Below are 20000 nucleotides of genomic sequence, written 5' to 3' on the forward strand. Positions count from 1 at the left end.
GAGAGAGAGAGTGTGTGTGTGTGTGTGTGTGTGTGTGTGAGAGAGAGAGAGTGTGTGTGTGTGTGTGTGTGTGTGTGTGAGAGAGAGAGAGAGTGTGTGTGTGTGTGTGTGTGAGAGAGAGAGAGAGAGAGAGAGTGTGTGTGTGTGTGTGTGTGTGTGTGTGTGAGAGAGAGAGAGAGTGTGTGTGTGTGTGTGAGAGAGAGAGAGAGAGAGTGTGTGTGTGTGTGTGTGTGTGTGTGAGAGAGAGAGAGAGAGAGAGAGAGAGAGAGTGTGTGTGTGTGTGTGTGAGAGAGAGAGGGAGAGAGAGAGAGAGTGTGTGTGTGAGAGAGAGAGTGTGTGTGTGTGTGTGTGTGTGAGAGAGAGAGAGAGAGAGAGAGAGAGAGTGTGTGTGTGAGAGGGAGAGTGGTGCAGCGTTCACATCAGATGTGGTCTGCATTAGCCTGTGATGTATCGTGTGTAACTGGTCGCTAGACTACGTTGACTCTCCACGCTTCATCTGACTTTACAGTCGTGGACTGGTGTGTGTGAGCGGCGTCTGTCTGCGGGAGACTCCAGTGTCATCGCTAATGTCTGGCATGGCTTTGCTGAGAGAGTAGCTGTGCTGTATGGGCTTTCAGAGGGCTGAAACGCGGCACAGATCCGTTCGGTTTGGTTTCGTTCATCATGTCTGGGTCCTGCAGATCCTCCAGAAGCCGTGCCTGATGACGGAGGCGTTCAGCAGTACTGCAGACTGAGCCAGTACCAGGAGGATTCCCCCTCGAGACCCCAACTACAGGCGCTGCGTCATCATCAACTGCTGATGGGCTGACACAGCAGGCATCTTCACCAAAGTTTAGATGTTCGTGTGGAGAGACTCGCTCGTCTGATGCCTGAAATGCCTGAATTCACCACCGCTGTGATTTCCGAGTTTTCCTGAGCATCCTCAGATATCTTCAGCTTCAGGATTCTCCAACGCTTCTCAATAGGGTTGAGGTCAGGGCAGGATGGAGGCCACACCATGAGTTTCCCTGCCGTTGTGCCCAGAGCAGGGCTTCTCTGCAGCAGCACATGCGCATTCCCACTGACCCTCAGCAGACAGTGGTCAGTCAGAAACTCTTCATGAGGTCATTTTCACATCATCAGGGATCCTAATGAGGTCGACCAGCTCTCTGTCCACGATTCTGCCCAAACTCAAAGATTCTGATGTTGTAGTCTTGCGGAGCTGTGCATGGATGGATTTGCTCTTCAGTGTTTGGACTTTCAGAAGATTAAAGCACACTGAACAGATCTTCAGCTCTGAACACTGGACTGACACCGCTTCAGTTCTCTAGAACTTCTGTGTTCAGCTGCTGACACACACAGAGCTGGAGCAACACAGATACACTGAACTGGACATGGTGGCCATCCAGTGCTGCAGAGCACTCATCAGTGAACGAGGCCGTGTGAGCATTAGTCTTCATGTGTGTGTGTGTGTGTGTGTGTGTGTGTGTGGACCCTGACAGCATCCATGACTCTAAATCCATATTAGTTAATTCCGTTGCTCGTCTGGACAACCTTTACTGTTCATTACACTTAAATCCATTATGAAATCCAGTTTGCATAATAATTTGGAACAGAGAGACTCATTTAGAGAGGGATCTGTGAACACCTAACGCTTTCTGTGAGTCCGCTCAGTGATCCCTCTGTCAGCCTCGCAGGCGTTTTCCTCAGTGAAACCCCACAGAGAGCATCTCTGCACCTGCTGTGAACCCACTGACACTGAGCTCAGAGTGCAGGCTTCCATCAACACACACACACACACACTCCTGCAGGTCGAGACCCGCGCTGTGAACACCAGAGCCAATGCTGAATGTGTGAGTGTGCGTCTGCAACTGAGCAGCTGCTCTGAGGTCAGTTCAGGTTATAGTGTTAATGCAGCATATGTGTCTGACACTGAGCTGCTGCATCTGGCCTGAGCTGCCTGCTCGACCCCACTGACACTGTCCTCCACAATACAGCAGCCTGCTCCTCTATACTGTCATACTTCACTATCTTATACTGTTGTTTAGTGTTCAGGGCACTACTGAGGCTGCTGGAGGAAAACCTTTCCTGACTCGCTCCTCCAAAACAGCCCAATGTGCTCAATAATGTTTAGATCTGTGTGCTGTGCAGGCCATGGGGGATGTTCAGCTTCCCTGTCATGTTCATCAGACCGCTCTGTCTCCAGTCCTGCTGTGTGTATCGCTGCATCCTCATCCTGACACACACCACCACCTTCAGGATACAGTGTTTGACCCATTGGGTCACATGCAGCCATCACACCTCCAACACCACACAGAGCAGAGCTTCAGCTTCACTCTCCAGCCCTGTGTATATCCAGTAGAACATTAAAGCTGAAGATCCTAGTCATAAAGGAGACCCACAGAACCATCCAGAATATTAGACTCTGTTTATGTGTGCATTAAAACCAGACCTGAGCAGTGCAGCAGCTCCATTCTCTATACCAGGGGGGTCCAAACTTGGTCCTTCAGGGCTGGTATCCTCCATGGTTTAGCTCTAACTTCCTTCAACACACCTGCCTGGAGGTGTAGTATACCTAGAAAGAGCTCGATCAGCTGCTTCAGGTGTGCCTAATTGTGGTTACAACTAAAATATGCAGGACACCGGCCCTCCGGGACTGAGTTTGGACACCCCTGATCTATACAAAACATGTATATATATGTGTGTGTGTGTGTGTGTGTGTGTGTGTGTGCGTGTGTGTGTGTGTGTGTGTGTGTTTGTTTGTTTCTACAGTTTATCAATGTTTGAATCACACTGAAGATCTTCAGAGTAGTCCAGTGACTGTGGAGGGATGATGTGTGGAGATTTAAGCTCTCAGAAGAGGAAGAACAGACAGATGAAGCCCCCGTGACGTCCACACAGCTTCAGGCTTTCACTTCTGCTTTTGTGTGAGTGTTAAACACACACGTGCCCTGATTTCCACACATCACAACACACACCAAGGCCAGACAGAGCTGAGGCAGACTCACTGAACACTCTCACACACATACACACACACACACACACACACAGTCGTCTGTCCGTCAGCAGGTGTGAGCAGCTGTTGCTGTTGTTTTTTGGTGTTGTTTGGTGTTGTGTGTTGTTTGGCTGGAGAGTGTGTCAGTGTCGAGGATTCACTCATGCTCCTCCAGGAGTGTGTGAGTGTGTGAGTGTGTGTGTGTGTGTGTGTGTGTGTGTGTGTGTGTGTGTGTGTGTGTGTGTGTGTGTGTGTACAGTAAGTGCTGGGCAACAGTGGCATTAAGAATACTGGAGAACAGCTTGTTGAGTGCAGACCCATAAACGCCTCCTCTAATCTAATCTAATCTGCTGTGCATATCTCTGTCTGACACACACACACACACACACACACACACACACACACACACACACACACAGATGTTCACACACTGGTCTTGCTCTACTCTGAGACTCTGAGTTGGCCAACAGGAGTGTGTTGTGCTGAGCGGCGTCTAGCACTGATTAACCGGGCCGCCGGCTGCGGGGTAAGATGAGGCGCGTCTGCGCAGCTGTTCAAACACACACTACATGATATGATGATCAATATCTGCATTATTGCACAGCAGATGTGTGCTGCGTCTCAGTGTGGGACACAGATTTATGCACGTGTGTGTGTGTCCTACATTTACACAAGGTGTTTCTGTTTACACAGAGAGAGAGAGAGAGAGAGAGAGAGAGAGAGAGAGAGAGAGAGAGAGAGAGAGAGAGAGAGAGAGGGAGAGAGAGAGCGAGCGCTGCCTGAACTGAGGGATGAGCTTCTTTATTGATTATTATCAGTTATGAACTGTTATTATTGTGGAGTGTGCTGTACACACACACTGAACATCACGCTGGCCTCTGAGGCTCAGGTCAGAGCTTCATCACTACACAGTGGAAATGCCTCTGTTCATCTGTCGGTTTATTATTAACAAGATGTTTTATTTTGAACACTGTCTGACAGAACACACACACACACACACACACACACACACAGAGAGAGACATACAGCTTCAACTAAATGTATATACAATAATATTAATATATTCTCAGAATCATTATACAGTAAAAGACAGAAAATATAAATATACACGTGTCTATATCTATATGTTTTAATGTCCATCAGTTCAACAGTTACTGCACAAACACACACATTTAATAATACAGTAATTATAGTCGTAATAATAATATTAATAATGGATTTTTCTTATTATTAGTTTATTATAGTTACAATTGTTAAATGTGTCATGATATAATATTAATAAAATATGAGAACTTTTCCTCAATATTCTGTTCATGAACACACACCGCTGTGGGAGTCTGCGTGTGTGTGTGTTACTGGTTCAGCGTTGTATGATTGTGCTGCTCCTGTGTTTCGGGTAAACAAGAACAAGGATGTCAGACAAACCGCCGAGTGTCGTTATGCAACTCTGACTAATGCAGTGTGTGTTGGGTTAGAAACAAACCCGGCTCCACTGCGACACCTAGCGGCACAGCAGCACACAGCTGGAGAACACACACACACACACACACACACACACACACACACACACACACACTCTCTCTCTCTCATTCACCTTTCACATTTGTTTGAGGTGCTTTATTGGCATGACAGATATCTGTACATTAGTATTGCCTAATCAGTGCAGTGTCGCTGCGTACAGACAAGGCAGACAGTAGTGCAAACCAACATGAATATCAGACACAATCCACAGAGAAACACAGAGAGAAAGAACATATTAAAACAAAAATGGAATAATAGACATAAAAATAGGTAAATGCTAATGTATACAATAGTTATATTTCTCTCTCACACACACACACACACACACACACACACACAGAGAGAGAGAGAGACAGCCCGCGCTGCTCGTCCTCCAGCCGGGACTGAAGATCTGCCGCTGCCGCCGCTCGAGTTCAGCAGTTAGGGGCGTGTTTACTGTGACAAATACCGCCCGCCTGCACAGAAGCCCCGCCCCTTCACATTCAGCAGAACATTAGCGCGTGTGGACTGAAGACCCGCGCTCACACTGAGAGAACACTGACCTGAGAACAGCAGACAGATGCTGATCAGTGAGGAGAAACCTGCTCTACAGCAGCGTGCTGTCAAACACACGTCAACACATTCAGCTGGCTCTTCTAAGCCAAAGCAGTGTGTGTGTGTGTGTGTGTGTGTGTGTGTGTGTGTGTGTGTGTGTGTGTGTGTGTGTGTGTGTGTGTGTTGTTTTCATCACCAATAATACGCGCACACACACAGAAGTGCAGACTACACCTGAGCGTGTGTGTGTGTGTGTGTGTGTGTGTGTGTGTGTGTGTGTGTGTGATCTTCAGTTTGTGGTGTACACAGGAATGAGGTCAGACGCAGAGCTCCTCATTGCACGCGCTGATTATTATTAGATTCCTTTTTGAGCCAATGAAAAGCGAGTGGGCGTGTTTTGGCGCAAGGAAGGCTAGAGACAGACGCTGATTGGCTGTCCGCCGCCGCTATTATAACGTTGGAACGGAATAAAGCTGCATGAAGGAGAACAGGAGTGTGTAGAAACTCACAGAGCGCGATAGAGAGAGACAGAGAAAGAGAGAGAGAGAGAGAGAGAGAGAGAGAGAGAGAGCCTGTGCTGGGCTTACATCTGCTGCTCCCGCGTGCTGTCAACGGGGAAGGATATGCAGAAGGAGTCGGACATCTTCCGATTCTCCACCAGAGCTCTGCCGCACACACACACACTGAGAACGCGCACACACACTCCTGGATGCCGCTGCATGATCATAAAGCCCCGACACAGAAGTTTAGACCCGCACTAAGCACGACTGAAGGCGCGTGCAGCCCTGCCTCAGCTCGGGACTGTGTGCTGCAATCAGACTGAGTCTCAGACTGCTGACGCCATGCTCCAGAGATCCAGCAGCAGCAGCGCGCTGTTTGACGGGGACTCCTCCGACTCCGGCGCGCTGGATCTGGACGCACATGCTGCCTCTCCGAGCCCCGGCTCCACGGCGTCCGGCGGGGAAAAGCTCAACCCCGGCTGGTGCAAAACCGCCAGCGGCCACATCAAGAGACCGATGAACGCCTTCATGGTGTGGTCGCAGATCGAGCGGCGCAAGATCATGGAGCAGTCGCCGGACATGCACAACGCGGAGATCTCCAAGCGGCTGGGCAAACGCTGGAAGCTGCTGAAGGACGGAGACAAGATCCCGTTCATCCGGGAGGCGGAGCGGCTCAGGCTCAAGCACATGGCGGATTACCCGGACTACAAGTACCGGCCGAGGAAGAAGGTGAAGTCGAGCGGCTCCAAGCCGAGCGAGAAGCTGAGCATCTCCAAGCCGTCCTCCAAGAAGAGATCTGCGGGGAAACCGCACAAGAAGGAGCCGGGACCCGCCGACCACCACTCGTTGTATAAAGCCAAAGCGGCGCCGGTGGTCAAGCAGAGCCCCGAGAAGAAGAAGCGGCTGTACATCTTCAGCAGCAGCAGCAGCCCGTCCCCCGCCGCGGTGCCCGCCAGCCCGACGCTCAGCAGCTCCGCCGACACCAGCGACCCGCTCAGCCTGTACGAGGACGCGTCGGGCAGCGGCAAGGAGGACGCGGATACTCGGTACACCGGCAGCAGCATGCGCGCGCCATCCCCCACCCCGTCCGCCGCGCACTCGTCCTCCTCATCGCAGTTCTCCTCTTCCTCAGATGAGGAGCCGGACGACGACGCGCTGGACGCGAACACGAGCCCGGGCTTCGACAGCATGTCCCTGGGCAGCATCGGCTCGTCGGTGCTCGACCGAGACTTCGACATGCACTTCGACTCCGGCGCTTCGCACTTCGAGTTCCCCGATTACTGCACGCCCGAGGTGAGCCAGCTGATCTCCGGGGACTGGCTGGAGTCCACCATCTCCAACCTGGTGTTCACGGCGCACGTGTTGAACTAGAGAGAGCGGAGGAATACACGCGTCCGAGGAGGAGCACTGTGGGATGGCAGACACGAGTATGTTTGTATAATACGCCGCCCGGTGAGGGAGGGGTCCCGCCGGAGGGTCGCTACGGTGACCGGGCGGAGGAGCGCGGCGGCGGGCAGGAGGTGATCATTTCCCGGTGCTCGACACGACACCATCGGAGACGATCAGGAGGAGGGACCGGGAAGGGAAGCGCGCTCTGAACTGGAAAACTGTGATTGATTTTTGCACGTTCGTGAAGGCGGGCTCCGGTCCTCCGCTGTTAATCATTATTACTCTGAAAGAGACTTTGGGAACTGTCCTGCATGAGCTCCTGCATCCGTGCTGCTGCTGGAGTATGGATGAGGGGCTCTGCTGTAACCGGCTTGTTTTGTAGACACTGAAAGGGAAGCGCGCGCATGTGTGTGTGTGTGTGTGTGTGTGTGTGTGTGTGTGTGTGTGTGTGTGTGTGTCCCCGACAGCGGTTGGGTTGTTTATGTGACACATGGCGCTATGTCTGATTTCCTACTCGCAGGAGAACTCGATCACCAGCTGTTTACCTTCAGGACTCTAACACACACTCACACCTGTGCTGGACTTTACGCACTCTCCACAGTGCAGGAGCAGACTCTTGCGTGTTGAAGCGCTGTTTGTGTGTCAGCTCTGCGCTTCTGTGTTCTCAGATGCCATTTTGATATGATGTGTTTATATTCTGCCTCATGTTGATGTTCTCTGTCCGTCTCCTCTGAGGAAGGGCTAGACTTTTACCTTTGTTTTTATATTTAAATGTAGACTTTTGACACTTAAACAGAGGAAACCTTTGATTATTTTATACGTGTATTTTTGTACAAATATATATAAATTGGGGGGGGGGGGGGGGGGGGGGGGGGGGGTCGGTGTTTTGGGTTTCCTGATTTGAAGATGCAGGTGTGTCGATGATCCGACCTCCTGTTTCATGTTTACAGTCTCGATCTGCAGGCGTCTTAAAGACACACACACACACACACACACACACACACACACACACACACACACACACTTCACGCCACATGTGCTTCGTTTCTGTCTGTCTGTGTGAGCGCGCTGACTGTGGCGGTACTCGGGCGCTGTTTCCGGCTGTGTTGTGTGGAGGATGGAGCATCATTAACTAACTCAATGATCCGCCTTTGCTCGTTGTATTTGAATATTTAATCTTTTCTACTTGTCGGATAAGTCTAGCTGATTGTTTTAGTATCTGAAGGCATGGTGAATAGATTTGTATTTCTGATTCAGGTCGATATCTGTGTAGTGATGATGAGCTCTGTGTACAGTATAGCGGACAGGTGTGTGTTCTGTATGTTGTGGCGCTGTATATCCACAGCCTCTCTCTCTCTCTCTCTCTCTCTCTCTGCTTCATCTCGGGATGGTCGCTGAGGGCTTATATATATATAAATATCTGCGCTTGAACTGTGTGAACTTTATTTTCCTCCATTCTGTGCAATATGCTGTGTAGAAATCTTGTTTTGTCCAATCATCACGCTTTAAGGGGAATCACGCAAGCTTGTCGTGTCGTCACTGCCTGTCAGACGCTTCTTATATACTCTGTACAGAACTTTTTCATTAAGGAAATAAACTCAGCTGGAACTGAACCTGAACACTGCTCTCCCTCTCTGTGTGTGTCTCATTTGCATAAGTGGGCGTGTCTCAGTCTGCTTGTCTGTTTGGACTTGCAAACCACACACACACACACACACACACACACACACACACACACACACACACACACACACACACACACACACAACCTGGCCTCAACGGCTTTAACGCTCCACAACAGCAGCAGCTGCGCGTGTAGTGAGGAAGTGCAGTACTGCGCATGCGCCTCACGCTGCTCCACAATCATTATCAATGCTGAAGGTGCACCCGGTGACCGGCGCTTCCTCCTCCTCTTCCTACAGACTGTCTGGGCTCCTCGGAGGGGGATGGGCCGCCATCACACACACACACACACACACGTGCCGGAGAGTCTGTCTGTGGTCGGCCATTGTACTGCTGGCTCCTCCATTATTAGAGAGAGCTGTGGCTCTGATAACAGTAGCTGCTGGGACACACACTCTCCATATTACTGAAGCACAGCAGCACTTACAGTGTCTTTAATCATGTCAACACACTGAACACACACACACACACACACAGTACAGTCGGTGGTGCTGCACAGGACAGAATATGCTGCATGATGTTCAGAGAGACAAACACAACCACTGGGTTAAAAATAAAGTGTATTGAAAATTTGACCAATTGTAGCTTTGTTTATATTTGACCCAACATTGTTACAACAACCCAGCGTATATTAAGAGTTCAGCATTTCATTCATTCATTCATTCATTCATTTCCCTTCGGCTTAGTCCCTTTATTCATCAGAGCAATGAACCACCAACTATTCCAGCATATGTTATACCAGCTGCAACCCACTACTGGGAAACACCCAAATACACTCACCTGACCTGCAGCATTGTGAATGAGCCCTGATAACCATTTTTAACAGTTAATTATTATAAAGCAGAGTAATGGGCGGTTCATTCCGCTGTGGCGAGCCCTGATGAAGCAGGAATAAGCTGAAGCAGTGAGTGAAGAACAGTTTTGGTCGTCCCTCATGAACAGGCAGATGTTGGGTTATTTGTGAACGCATCTCTGTAATAAAGCCCAGCTTGCAGAAGCAGCACAGTCAGGTACAGGACACCAGCGAGCGATTCTGCACCGTTCTGCAGTAAAGTGTCATATTTGTAGGATTTACAACTTCATTGCTGAGAGCTCCAGCAGATACTGGCGGATTCACTATTATACACTCTCAGAAATAAAGGTGTGTGAGCTGTCACTGCCTTTTCAACAGGTACACATTTACACCTAAAGTGTCCATATTAATACCTCAAGGGTGCATATTAGTGCCTAAGAAGTACAAAAGTGTCCCTCTTGAAATGTGTAGGCACTATATATACTTTAGAGATACCAATATGAGCCTTTAAGAACAAATGTGTACCTGTTGAAAAGGTGTCAGCGCAGTGACTGCTCATGTTTAGTTCTGAGAGAGTATACACTGTCCTGAGCACTGTAGTGTACTCTAGTGTTTACTACAGTAAACTGTGGTGTATTACAGTATAATTTCCCCATAGCAGTAGAACACTACAGTGTCGGCTCATCTGTTTATACTATAGTAGTTGTGGTGTTAGCATGGTGACTGCAGAATCTCCACAGTTGTCGTACTTTACCACATCATGGTTGCAGAACACACACACACACACACACACACACACACACACACACACACACACACACACACACACACACAAATATACATATATGTATTAAAGTGATTGCTGCGGCTGTCTAATATTGGGACGCAGCCTCCTGTGGGCCTCTCGGTGGGCTCCTCTCACAGCTCAGTCTGTGTTTTATTGAGGATATCTGAAGTGTGAAAGCCTCTCTCCATTTATTCTGCACTGATGAACAGAAGAGCTCCTGTCCAGCCTTTCAGCCTCACACACACACACACACACACACACACACACACACACACAATGGACATCTGAATGTGAAGCGCATGTATAGTATTGTTTAATAAAGTGCTCTTTACACATGAGCAGGTGCACAATAACACTGAGAAAACACCTGCAGTACACTGTAATCTACTGTATTATGGGTTGTTTAACCCAGTGTTGGGTCAAAAATTTAAAACAATCGTTGGGTTAAAAGCAGAGTAATTTAAATAATAATGCTGACACTATTCGCCCAGTGTTGGGTTGTTCATATCGCACTCAGTGTTGGGTTAAACAGTTCAGCTGTGTTACAGTGAAGCACTACACTAGACAGAGCGCATGTTCCAACCCAACACTGGGTCCATTATGGACAAGCACAAGGCGGGGTTCATTGTTTTAGCATTATTATTTAAATGTTTCCTAATTTATTTACTATCGGCCAGTGAGTTCAGCTCTCTCAGCATTCATTCATAGTCAGATTAGTCAATACACTCCCCCACCACACACTCACAGACACACACTCTCATCTCTTTGGCCCAGTGTTGGGTCAGTACTGCATGTCTGTATGTGTGTATTTGAGTGTAAATCTGCAGGATAGTGCACTGCTGTCTGTTCCCTCACTCAGAGGTGATTTCTGAAAGTTTTGCTTATTTTTGTGAACCCAAATGATAGTTTAAAATCTCTCTCTCTCTCTCTCTCTCTCTCTCTCTCTCTCTCTCTCTCTCTCTCTCTCTCTCTCTCTGTGTGTGTGTGTGTGTGTGTGTGTGTGAGGGCTGAAATCTCTGCGCTCTTCGAAGCTTCACTTCTTTAGCAAGTTTTCTCTGTTGTGCAGTAGAGAGAGAGAGAGAGAGAGAGAGAGAGAGAGAGAGAGAGAGAGAGAGAGAGAGAGAGTGTGTGTGTGTGTGTGTGTGTGTGTGTGTGTGTGTGAGGGCGGGGCTGCAGTCAGATGAATAAGGCGCGGCAGATCTCCTTCACACGTGCAGACAAAGCGCGCATCAACACTCGCTGGAAAAGTTTCCCGGAGCCGCGACAGAACCGGTGCCCAGAGCCGGACTTGGAGCCCGATTCCTCAGGTGAGAGTCCGCCGCTGCTGGAGCCCCGGGCCGCCCTGGAGCTCTCTGTGCCCGGCGCGGAGTCTGCAAACTTCTGCTGGAGTTCAGTTCAGCACAAAGCCGGAGAACAGAGCCTTTGTTCGGAGAGATGCTTAGCCCCCACACACACACACACACACACACACACACACACACACACACACACACACACACACACACACACACACACACACACACACTACCTGCGTGTGTTTCGGAGGACAGATTGAAGTTATTTGGCGCTGGCGGGAGCGCGGATGGAGGATGTAGAAACTGTCAGAAGTTGATTGGCTGAGCAAGTTAGTTTGTCTTCGTGTGTGTGTGTGTGTGTGTGTGTGTGTGTGTTATTGATGAAGTGTGTTTGTTTTCTGCGCTGGAGTTGTTGATGTTGCGAGATACTGATAGTGTGTGTGTGTGTGTGTGCGTGCGTGCAGGAGCAACAGGTACAGCAGCGGATCCTTTGTTTCTGAACTTGTAAAACACACACACACACACACACACACACACACACACACACGCTGGAGTTTCTTTGTTCTGCAGAAACACTCGGAGGAGGACAGGAGGAGCTGCTGCTGAGCCGGTATACTCATTACACTCCACAGTTCGCTCATAATAATAATATTAATGCTGTCATATTAATGAAGGAGCTGACTGGTTTAGCTGTGCTGCATATGGATGAGATTAACATCATATATATCAATATCAGTCAATAGCCTATATCTGCCAGTCCTGATTAAAATACCTGTGTTCTGTTCAGATTAATGAGGGAATAACTCTCTCTGACTGTGAAATATTGAACTCTTGATCAGGTGTATCGCCGCTTACTCTCCACAGGGATATTGATGATCCCTCTGATCTGATGCTGATGTGTCAGTAGTTCAGTGTTTCTGGAGATTTCTCTCTGAATGTAATTGTGTTGCTTTCCTTGAAAATGCGCGCAGTATATATATCAACAACTGCACCACAAACACACCGGCACCGACAGCAGTGGTCTCTCCACACCGGCACAGACAGCAGTGGTCTCTCCACACCGGCACCGGCAGCAGTGGTCTCTCCACACCGGCACAGACAGCAGTGGTCTCTCCACACCGGCACAGACAGCAGTGGTCTCTCCACACCGGCACCGGCAGCAGTGGTCTCTCCACACCGGCACAGACAGCAGTGGTCTCTCCACACCGGCACAGGCAGCAGTGGTCTCTCCACACCGGCACAGGCAGCAGTGGTCTCTCCACACCGGCACAGACAGCAGTGGTCTCTCCACACCGGCACAGACAGCAGTGGTCTCTCCACACTGGCACAGACAGCAGTGGTCTCTCCACACCGGCACCGGCAGCAGTGGTCTCTCCACACCGGCACCGGCAGCAGTGGTCTCTCCACACCGGCACAGACAGCAGTGGTCTCTCCACACCGGCACAGTAATGCAGTAAAGTCAGTAACAGATGCGGCATGTGAAGCTGCTGAATAGTGTACATCTCTGTTTTCTGCAGTTCATTTTAAGTTTTCAGCTCAATTCTTCAGCTTCAGCTTGCTCTCGAGTGCAGCTACAGCAGATCTGCAGGGTTATTCTGGAGGATATTAATATTAATAAACGCTTGTTATTGGGCATGTATTCGTGTCTGATGCGCACGCGCTCAACAGGTATTTCTCTGAATATGACTGATCTGTTTCTCCTCGCAGGCCGGTGTGGATCGGACATGTCGAGCTCTGGGAAACTCGAGGCCTGTACGGATTATTTCAGCACTCTACATCTGCCTTCCCCTCGGCATTACTGGAGGATTGATGAGCAGACCGGCCGCATACTCCCGCATCTGCGCTGTCTGAAGGTAAGGCCTCCGGTCTCAAACGCACCTGCTGTGTGCTTAATCAATCAATCAATCAATCAATCAATCAATCAATCAATCAATCAATCAATCAATCAATCAATCAATCAATCAATTAATATGGAGCTGCAAATGTGGAGAGTGCTATCTCAGTCATTGATCGCTGTTAATGTTCAATCATTGACAAAGAAATGCATGTGTATGAACTGCACAGGAGCATTGCGCATGTGAAGGTGTGTGTGTGTGTGTGTGTGTGTGTGTGTGTGTGTGTAAGTGTGTGTGTGTGTGTGTGTGTGTGTGTGTGTAGTTTGCTGCATGTGTTAATGCTTAGCATCCAGGCGTTATATTTATTAATAAATATGAATCTAAATTGTGGACACATGTGACTTTAGTGTTGGGTTTGGTCCTATTAATGCAAATTATATTGCATTTGTCTATGCTCTGTTAAAATAGTTGGGTAAAAATACCCCAACATATAACCCAAATCTAGGTTATTATAGCACTTTCCCAACCTAATGCATTGGGTTATTTTGAGTAACTTTTTCCATTATATTAATTGAATAATTATGACTGTGTAAATAAATAACACACAGTTTACAAAAATATTGAAAATGCTTTATTTTCATTACATTTTAGTTCCAGACACTTTAATAAAAAAATAAAAGAATCATAAATCATGAAGAAACAGAAGAAAGTGCAGACGGATCTACACTGAGCAGGCAGAACTGCTGTGTAGAGGGAGCAGAATCTGGAGCTCTGTGTGCTGGAGAGGCCGTCCAGCAGCTTCAGTGTCCTCAGCGTACAACATTACACCACATCCACACTGCTAAAAGAGGCTCCTGGATGGTGAAACAGATCAAAATAATTGCTTGTGATCTGCTGTGAGGTGCCCTAGAGGGCTTTGGAAGGCGCCTAAAATATTGTTATTATTATAGTTATTATTATTATGAGTGTTATAGTTATTATTATTATGATTATTATGATTATTGTTATTATTATTATGATTATTATTGTTATTATTATGAGTATTATTGTTATTATTATTATTATGATTATTGTTATTACTATTATTATGAGTGTTTTTGTTATTATTATTATTAAGCACATCCAGACACTTCTAAAAGAGGGTCTTGGATAGTGATACGGATATAAAAAAACAACACGAGAGGTATTTTGATAAAAAATAACAGCAATATTATTACATTACAGCTTAAATAAACTTTATAACTCCAAAACAACATCACGCATGCATAATACAGCTGATCTGTGTCCGTTACATCAGTTGACTGCAGAAATTCAACATTTTAACCCAACTGGTTGAGTTATTAAAAAAATAACCAAAGGTTAAAATAACCCAACAAAGCATCAAATATGTTTACATCAACTATTGGGTTTAATAAATAACTGTGTGTGTGTGTGTGTGTGTGTGTGTGTGTGTGGTTTGTGGGCGCGCGCGCTGCTAGCCCGGAATGATGAGCTCAGACTGCGACGAACCAGCCGAGCGGTTCCTCGGGCTATGATGTCATCGGGCTCCAGCATGATGTCATCGGCAGCCAATCAAACGCGAGCGGGAATCGGTTGAGCCAATAAGGCTGCGGCTGGAGAGCGCGTGGCCCCGCCCAGCGCACGTGTTATCCATGTCGGAGGTCTGAGAGGAGAGATGCAGGGAAAAGCAGAATGATGGAGCTGTTAGAGGAGAGGAGCAGCGCCGGCCCGTGCTGAGGGACTCTAGGCGAGATGAATAAAAATGGACCCACTGGTGTAAAAACAGTGAGATGAAAGCACGAAACATTTTAATATTTCTGTGTATTACTGTAACATATTTAACCTATAATACATGTGTCCAGATATTTCCTCAGATAGAAACAGATGAGTGCAGTCAGAAAACACTCCTTTAAAAAACAAATAATATACAGGTATGACATATAATAAAAGATGAATCAATGCATATGAATAACACACAGAAATATCCACAAATAACCAGAAAAGCAGGAGACATTTGAGCTTGTTCTTACACACAGGTGTAAAGTGTGTTGAGCAGGGTGAAGGAGTGTGATACAGATAATTAAGGGATGATTATTTACTGAAACATGCTGAATGTGGCCTCGTGTTTTCTCACATCTCGCACATGTATTTCTGTGGTCATGCAGGGCATCACTGCATTATTGAATCAAGTGCTGATGCTGCACTGCTGAACACTGTATTACACACAGCAGAACAGATCAGACAGAGCACAACACACCTTCACTTCCCGCTGTTCCTCCTCTGCTGATTGGATTTCATTTCAAATTAAAATGAGATTAGGATTGATTAAAATAGCAGCGTTGTGTTGTGATGTTACATTACTGAACACTTTAAGACACCTGTTCGGCTTTATATCGAAGGTGAGTGTTGTGGAGAGATCTGTGAGGAGTCTGTGTAGGAATGCGTGACGTCATTCTCGTTCACCCAATAGCTGATGGCGGGCTGTGTTATGCAGATTAGAGTGTGCTGCTGCTGGCTGTGTGTCTGATATCTTCTGCTGTTATTCAGACTGTTGTTATGTATTTATCATCATATTCAGCTTTCTGTCATGTCTGGACTATACACAGCTCTGCTTTTAGTCAAATGTGGAAGTTGTTTTCCTCTCCGTCGTTGTGAAGTGTATCGTGTTTAATTGGTTTTGTGCAGTGCGCGTGTACGCGCGCGCTAGTTCTAGTGTATGCGGTTAATGTGCGGTTTATTAACTACTGCATATGCGGTTGGCGATTTCTCCGCCATAGAATCTTCGCCTGGGGTAAAAGTTGTCTTCTGATCGAACATTTCAATGCTGATAAGGGCGTCGACCAATCAGATCCCTGTATGTAAATTTAAATGTTCTCAGATCTCTACCGGTTGCAGATTAATTTCATTGGCCGATGCTTCTTAGACTTTTGCGCCAGCCCCAATTTCAGACACGCCCCCTGTCAAGCGTTGATGCTGATGAGGGATGTGCGAGGTGCTAATCGACACTCTACATTACCTGTTGGACGGGCCGGCACTGGAGATGAGGAAGACAGGGAGAGATGAAGAGCACAGATGTGGAGGAGCCGGCTGTTGTGTGGGATTCTTACGTCACTGTAGTTTGACTGGCAGTATGGAGAGGGTTTGCTCGGACCTCAGGCTGCAGATCTTTGGTGTGTTCTGCTATGATGGCGATGCTGGGATGGACTGCAGGGCGAAAGGGTCAGTTCACCCAAACATGATCATTTACTCACTATTTACTCCTCCTCGAGTGGTTATAAACCCTGATGAGTTTCTTTCTTCTGTCGAACACAAAAGAAGATATTTTGAAGAATGCTGAAAACCCACCGACTTCTATAGTTTCCTTAAACATGAGTGGTTCATTCTGCTGTGGCGACCACTGATTAGGCATAGACTATGCTGAAAGACAGACACAACTGATGTGTGGAGTTTGCATGTTCTCCCCGTGTTGGTGTGGGTTTCCTCCGGGTGCTCCGGTTTCCCCCACAGTCCAAACACATGCGCTATAGGGGAACTGATCAACTACACTGGCCGTAGTGTATGAGTGTGTATGGGTGTTTCCCAGTACTCGGTTGCAGACGGAAGGGCATCCGCTGTGTAAAACACATGCTGGAGTAGTTGGTGGTTCATTCCGCTGTGTCGACCCCTGATGAATAAAGGACTCAGCTGAGGGGAAATGAGTGAGTGAGTGAGCGAGAGTGAGTGAGCGAGTGAGCGAGAGTGAGTGAGTGAGAGTGAGTGAGCGAGTGAGCGAGTGAGCGAGTGAGTGAGTGAGTGAGTGAGTGAGTGAGCGAGTGAGTGGGGGTCCTGTGCTCCACTGCACACCTCAGACTCAGACTGACTCCAGCTCCTCATCAGCCGCCGGTGAGGGCTTCATCAGTCAGGAGAGCAGCTCAACACGTGTGTGAGGACAATACTGTAACTCAGAGTAAACACACACACACACACACACACACACAGACACACACAGACACACACACACACACACACACACACACACACACACACACACAAACACAGGCATATAAACACTTCTCACACATGCACACTCCTGCTGGTTTGGGTTGGAGAACACACATGGTCTTCACACACACACAAACACACACACACACACACACACACACACACACACTGCTCTGTGTTTGGCAGGATCTGTGTGTCGGCTTCAGGAATGCTGATGCTCTTTACACCCTGTCTGGGCTGTGAATGAGAGCGGCTCCTCCTGCTTCAGCCAGACTGTGTGTGTGTGTGTCTGTGCCTGTACTGTGTGTCTGAGTGTGTGTGTGTGTGTGGTTGTGTGTGTGTGTGTGTGATGTCAGTAGCGGGTGGTCTGCTCTTGCCAAACGTGCACTTTCCTGGCCTGTGGAGTGTGTGTGTGTGTGTGTGTGTGTGTGTGTGTCACTGCGGCCTCCGGTGTTTAAAGTGGGCGTGTTTGCATGCGGATCGGGAAGTGTGTGTCATTCCCTGAGTCTGCAGAACACACACACACACACTCTGGAGGATCGGGCTGAAATAACCCATCAGATGAGCAGCAATGAAAATGCAAAACCTCCACAATCCTGTCATGAAGACCCCCGCTGGCCGGAGCACAGAGAGAGCAGCGTCAGGGGTGTGTGAAGCTGATCTTCTCTCAGTCTGTGTGTGTGTGTGTGTGTGTGTGTGTGTGTGTGTGTGTGTGTGTGTGTGTGTGTGTGCGTGCACTGCTAAAACGCTCAGAGTTTGTGTCTTGTTTCCAGTCCAGATACCGACAAACTCTTCACAGTGAGCAGAGTAATCTGGTGTTGAAGGGAACAGGAGTGTTGTTCTGCTGTCTTCTGCTGGCGTTACTGTAAACTCTCTTCATCCTGACTCATCACTGCTGAACACACACACACACACACACACACACACACACACACACACACACACACAAACATCTCTGCTGCTCTCACATGTCAGAGTTTGTAGATATCTGCACTAGAAACAGGTCAGAAACTCTGAGTGTTGAGTGTCAGAGCTGATGTGTGTGTGTGTGTGTGTGTGTGTGTGTGTGTGTGTGTGTGTGTTGGTGAGGACGCTCTCTCTCACTCATTAACCTTTCCTAATACTCTGCATGTATTAATAATGATAGCAGGAAAGGTCGGCGTATCCCAGCATGCCCTTCAGCAGCACTGCTTGTGTTAGTGTCAGTCCTCCAGAAGAGAGCAGACTTCAGTGTAAACACAACTGTAGAGGACACACACACACACACACACACACACACACACACACACACACACACACACACACACACACACACACACACACACACACACACACAAATAAAAGAAGTGACTGTATAGACCTGTAACAGTGCACTTGTATGTTATGATGTACAGCAAACATTTTAAATAGTTTATAGTCATTTGAATAACAATAATTGATTATCATTATTATTATTATTCTCATCATCATCTTTATATATGCTACAGAGCTGTGGAATCTCCTCTGGCGTGTCACTGAGCGGCAGCAGATGACCGCAGTCTGAGTGTTGTGAAGTGTGCAGTGTGCTGCTTCTTCAGATGATGTTGCCGTGATGTTGTGGCGTGTCGAGCGTGTTCCTCCAGTATCTGCAGTGCTCCACTGACCTCATCAGAACTGGTGTGACGGGAAACTCTGGCAGTGGGAATGAGCACAGAGCTAGTCAGCAGTGTTCAGGGCTGATGTACAGTACCGTGATGAGGAACCCAGAGCAGAGCCGCTGAGGGTTATTACGGTCATTACTCCAGATCCTGATCGCTCTCGCTCACTTTACCTGCGTCACCTCATGTGTTCATGAACAGTGTGAGATGAGCAGGTAAAGTAGCTGAAGACATCACGCGGGGCAGAGCTGTCATCAAGCGTTCAGTGATCTCCACTTCACACGGTCATGACAGCTCATGCGTTCACACACGCGCTCACTTCATCATCTCTCTAACTACAGTCTGTAGCTCATGCTTACATCCTCCTGCTGTCATTGGGCACGTGTGTGTGTGTGTGTGTGTGTGTGATATAGTCTAGTTTGACCTCAATAAAGTAACTGTGTTTACATCAGAGCAGTTCTACTGCTAAGACCTGCTGTATAATGGAGAATGTCTGACAGCAGACCACAGCTCTCACTGCCATGCTGTGCTTTTATTTGGGGAGGTTAATGAGTGTGTTTTAGGTGTCGACACAAAAATCCATTTTTATTGTTATTATTATTATTAATATTATTATTATTATTATTATTGTTTTTCTTCTTCTTCTTCTTATTATTTTTGTTATTATTATTATTATTATTATTATTATTATTATTATTTTATTCTTCTTCTTCTTCTTCTTATTATTATTATTATTGTTATTATTATTATTATATTATTCATATTACTGTTGTTGTTATTATTATTTTCTTCTTCTTCTTCTTCTTCTTATTATTATTATTATTATTCATGGTTTCACAATAGTTATCATGTTTATAGTGAGCTAAAGGCCAGTAATGTGCAGATTTAGCCCCTGAGAGTCTCGCAGAATGTGTTCGTGAAGTCCTCTGGCACAACTCTTGCCTATCTCTGCTGGAGAAATCCAGTGGACTGTAAAAGAGTTGAGGAGCATTCACTGGAGGAGTCATGAGCAGGAGTACAGTGTGTGTGTGTGTGTGTGTGTGTGTGTGTGTGTGTGTGTGTGTGTGTGTG

General features: G+C 47.4%; 1 protein-coding gene and 1 long non-coding RNA gene across 3 annotated transcripts in view; both read left to right on the plus strand.

Annotated features, from left to right (window-relative positions):
- The first annotated feature begins 5524 nt into the window (after positions 1 to 5524).
- On the plus strand, positions 5525 to 8542 carry sox4b (SRY-box transcription factor 4b). The gene is given in 1 exon segment (NM_200901.2): positions 5525 to 8542. A coding segment is annotated over 1 exon segment (1029 nt). The 5' UTR covers positions 5525 to 5871; the 3' UTR covers positions 6901 to 8542.
- A 2817-nt stretch (positions 8543 to 11359) lies between these two features.
- Positions 11360 to 20000, plus strand: part of LOC141378125 (uncharacterized) — a 39892-nt gene continuing 31251 nt past the window's right edge. Inside the window, exons 1-3 of one of the 2 annotated variants that reach the window (XR_015510732.1) lie at positions 11360 to 11488; positions 13184 to 13329; positions 14790 to 15654. This is a non-coding gene — a long non-coding RNA (uncharacterized LOC141378125). Of the gene's footprint in view, positions 11489 to 13183; positions 13330 to 14789; positions 15655 to 20000 lie in introns of those variants that run through there. The other variant, XR_015510733.1, reaches the window with a different exon arrangement.

Source organism: Danio rerio, chromosome 16 (assembly GCF_052040795.2).
Source record: "Danio rerio strain M-AB ecotype USA chromosome 16, GRCz13ab, whole genome shotgun sequence".
Classification (NCBI taxonomy): domain Eukaryota; kingdom Metazoa; phylum Chordata; class Actinopteri; order Cypriniformes; family Danionidae; genus Danio; species Danio rerio.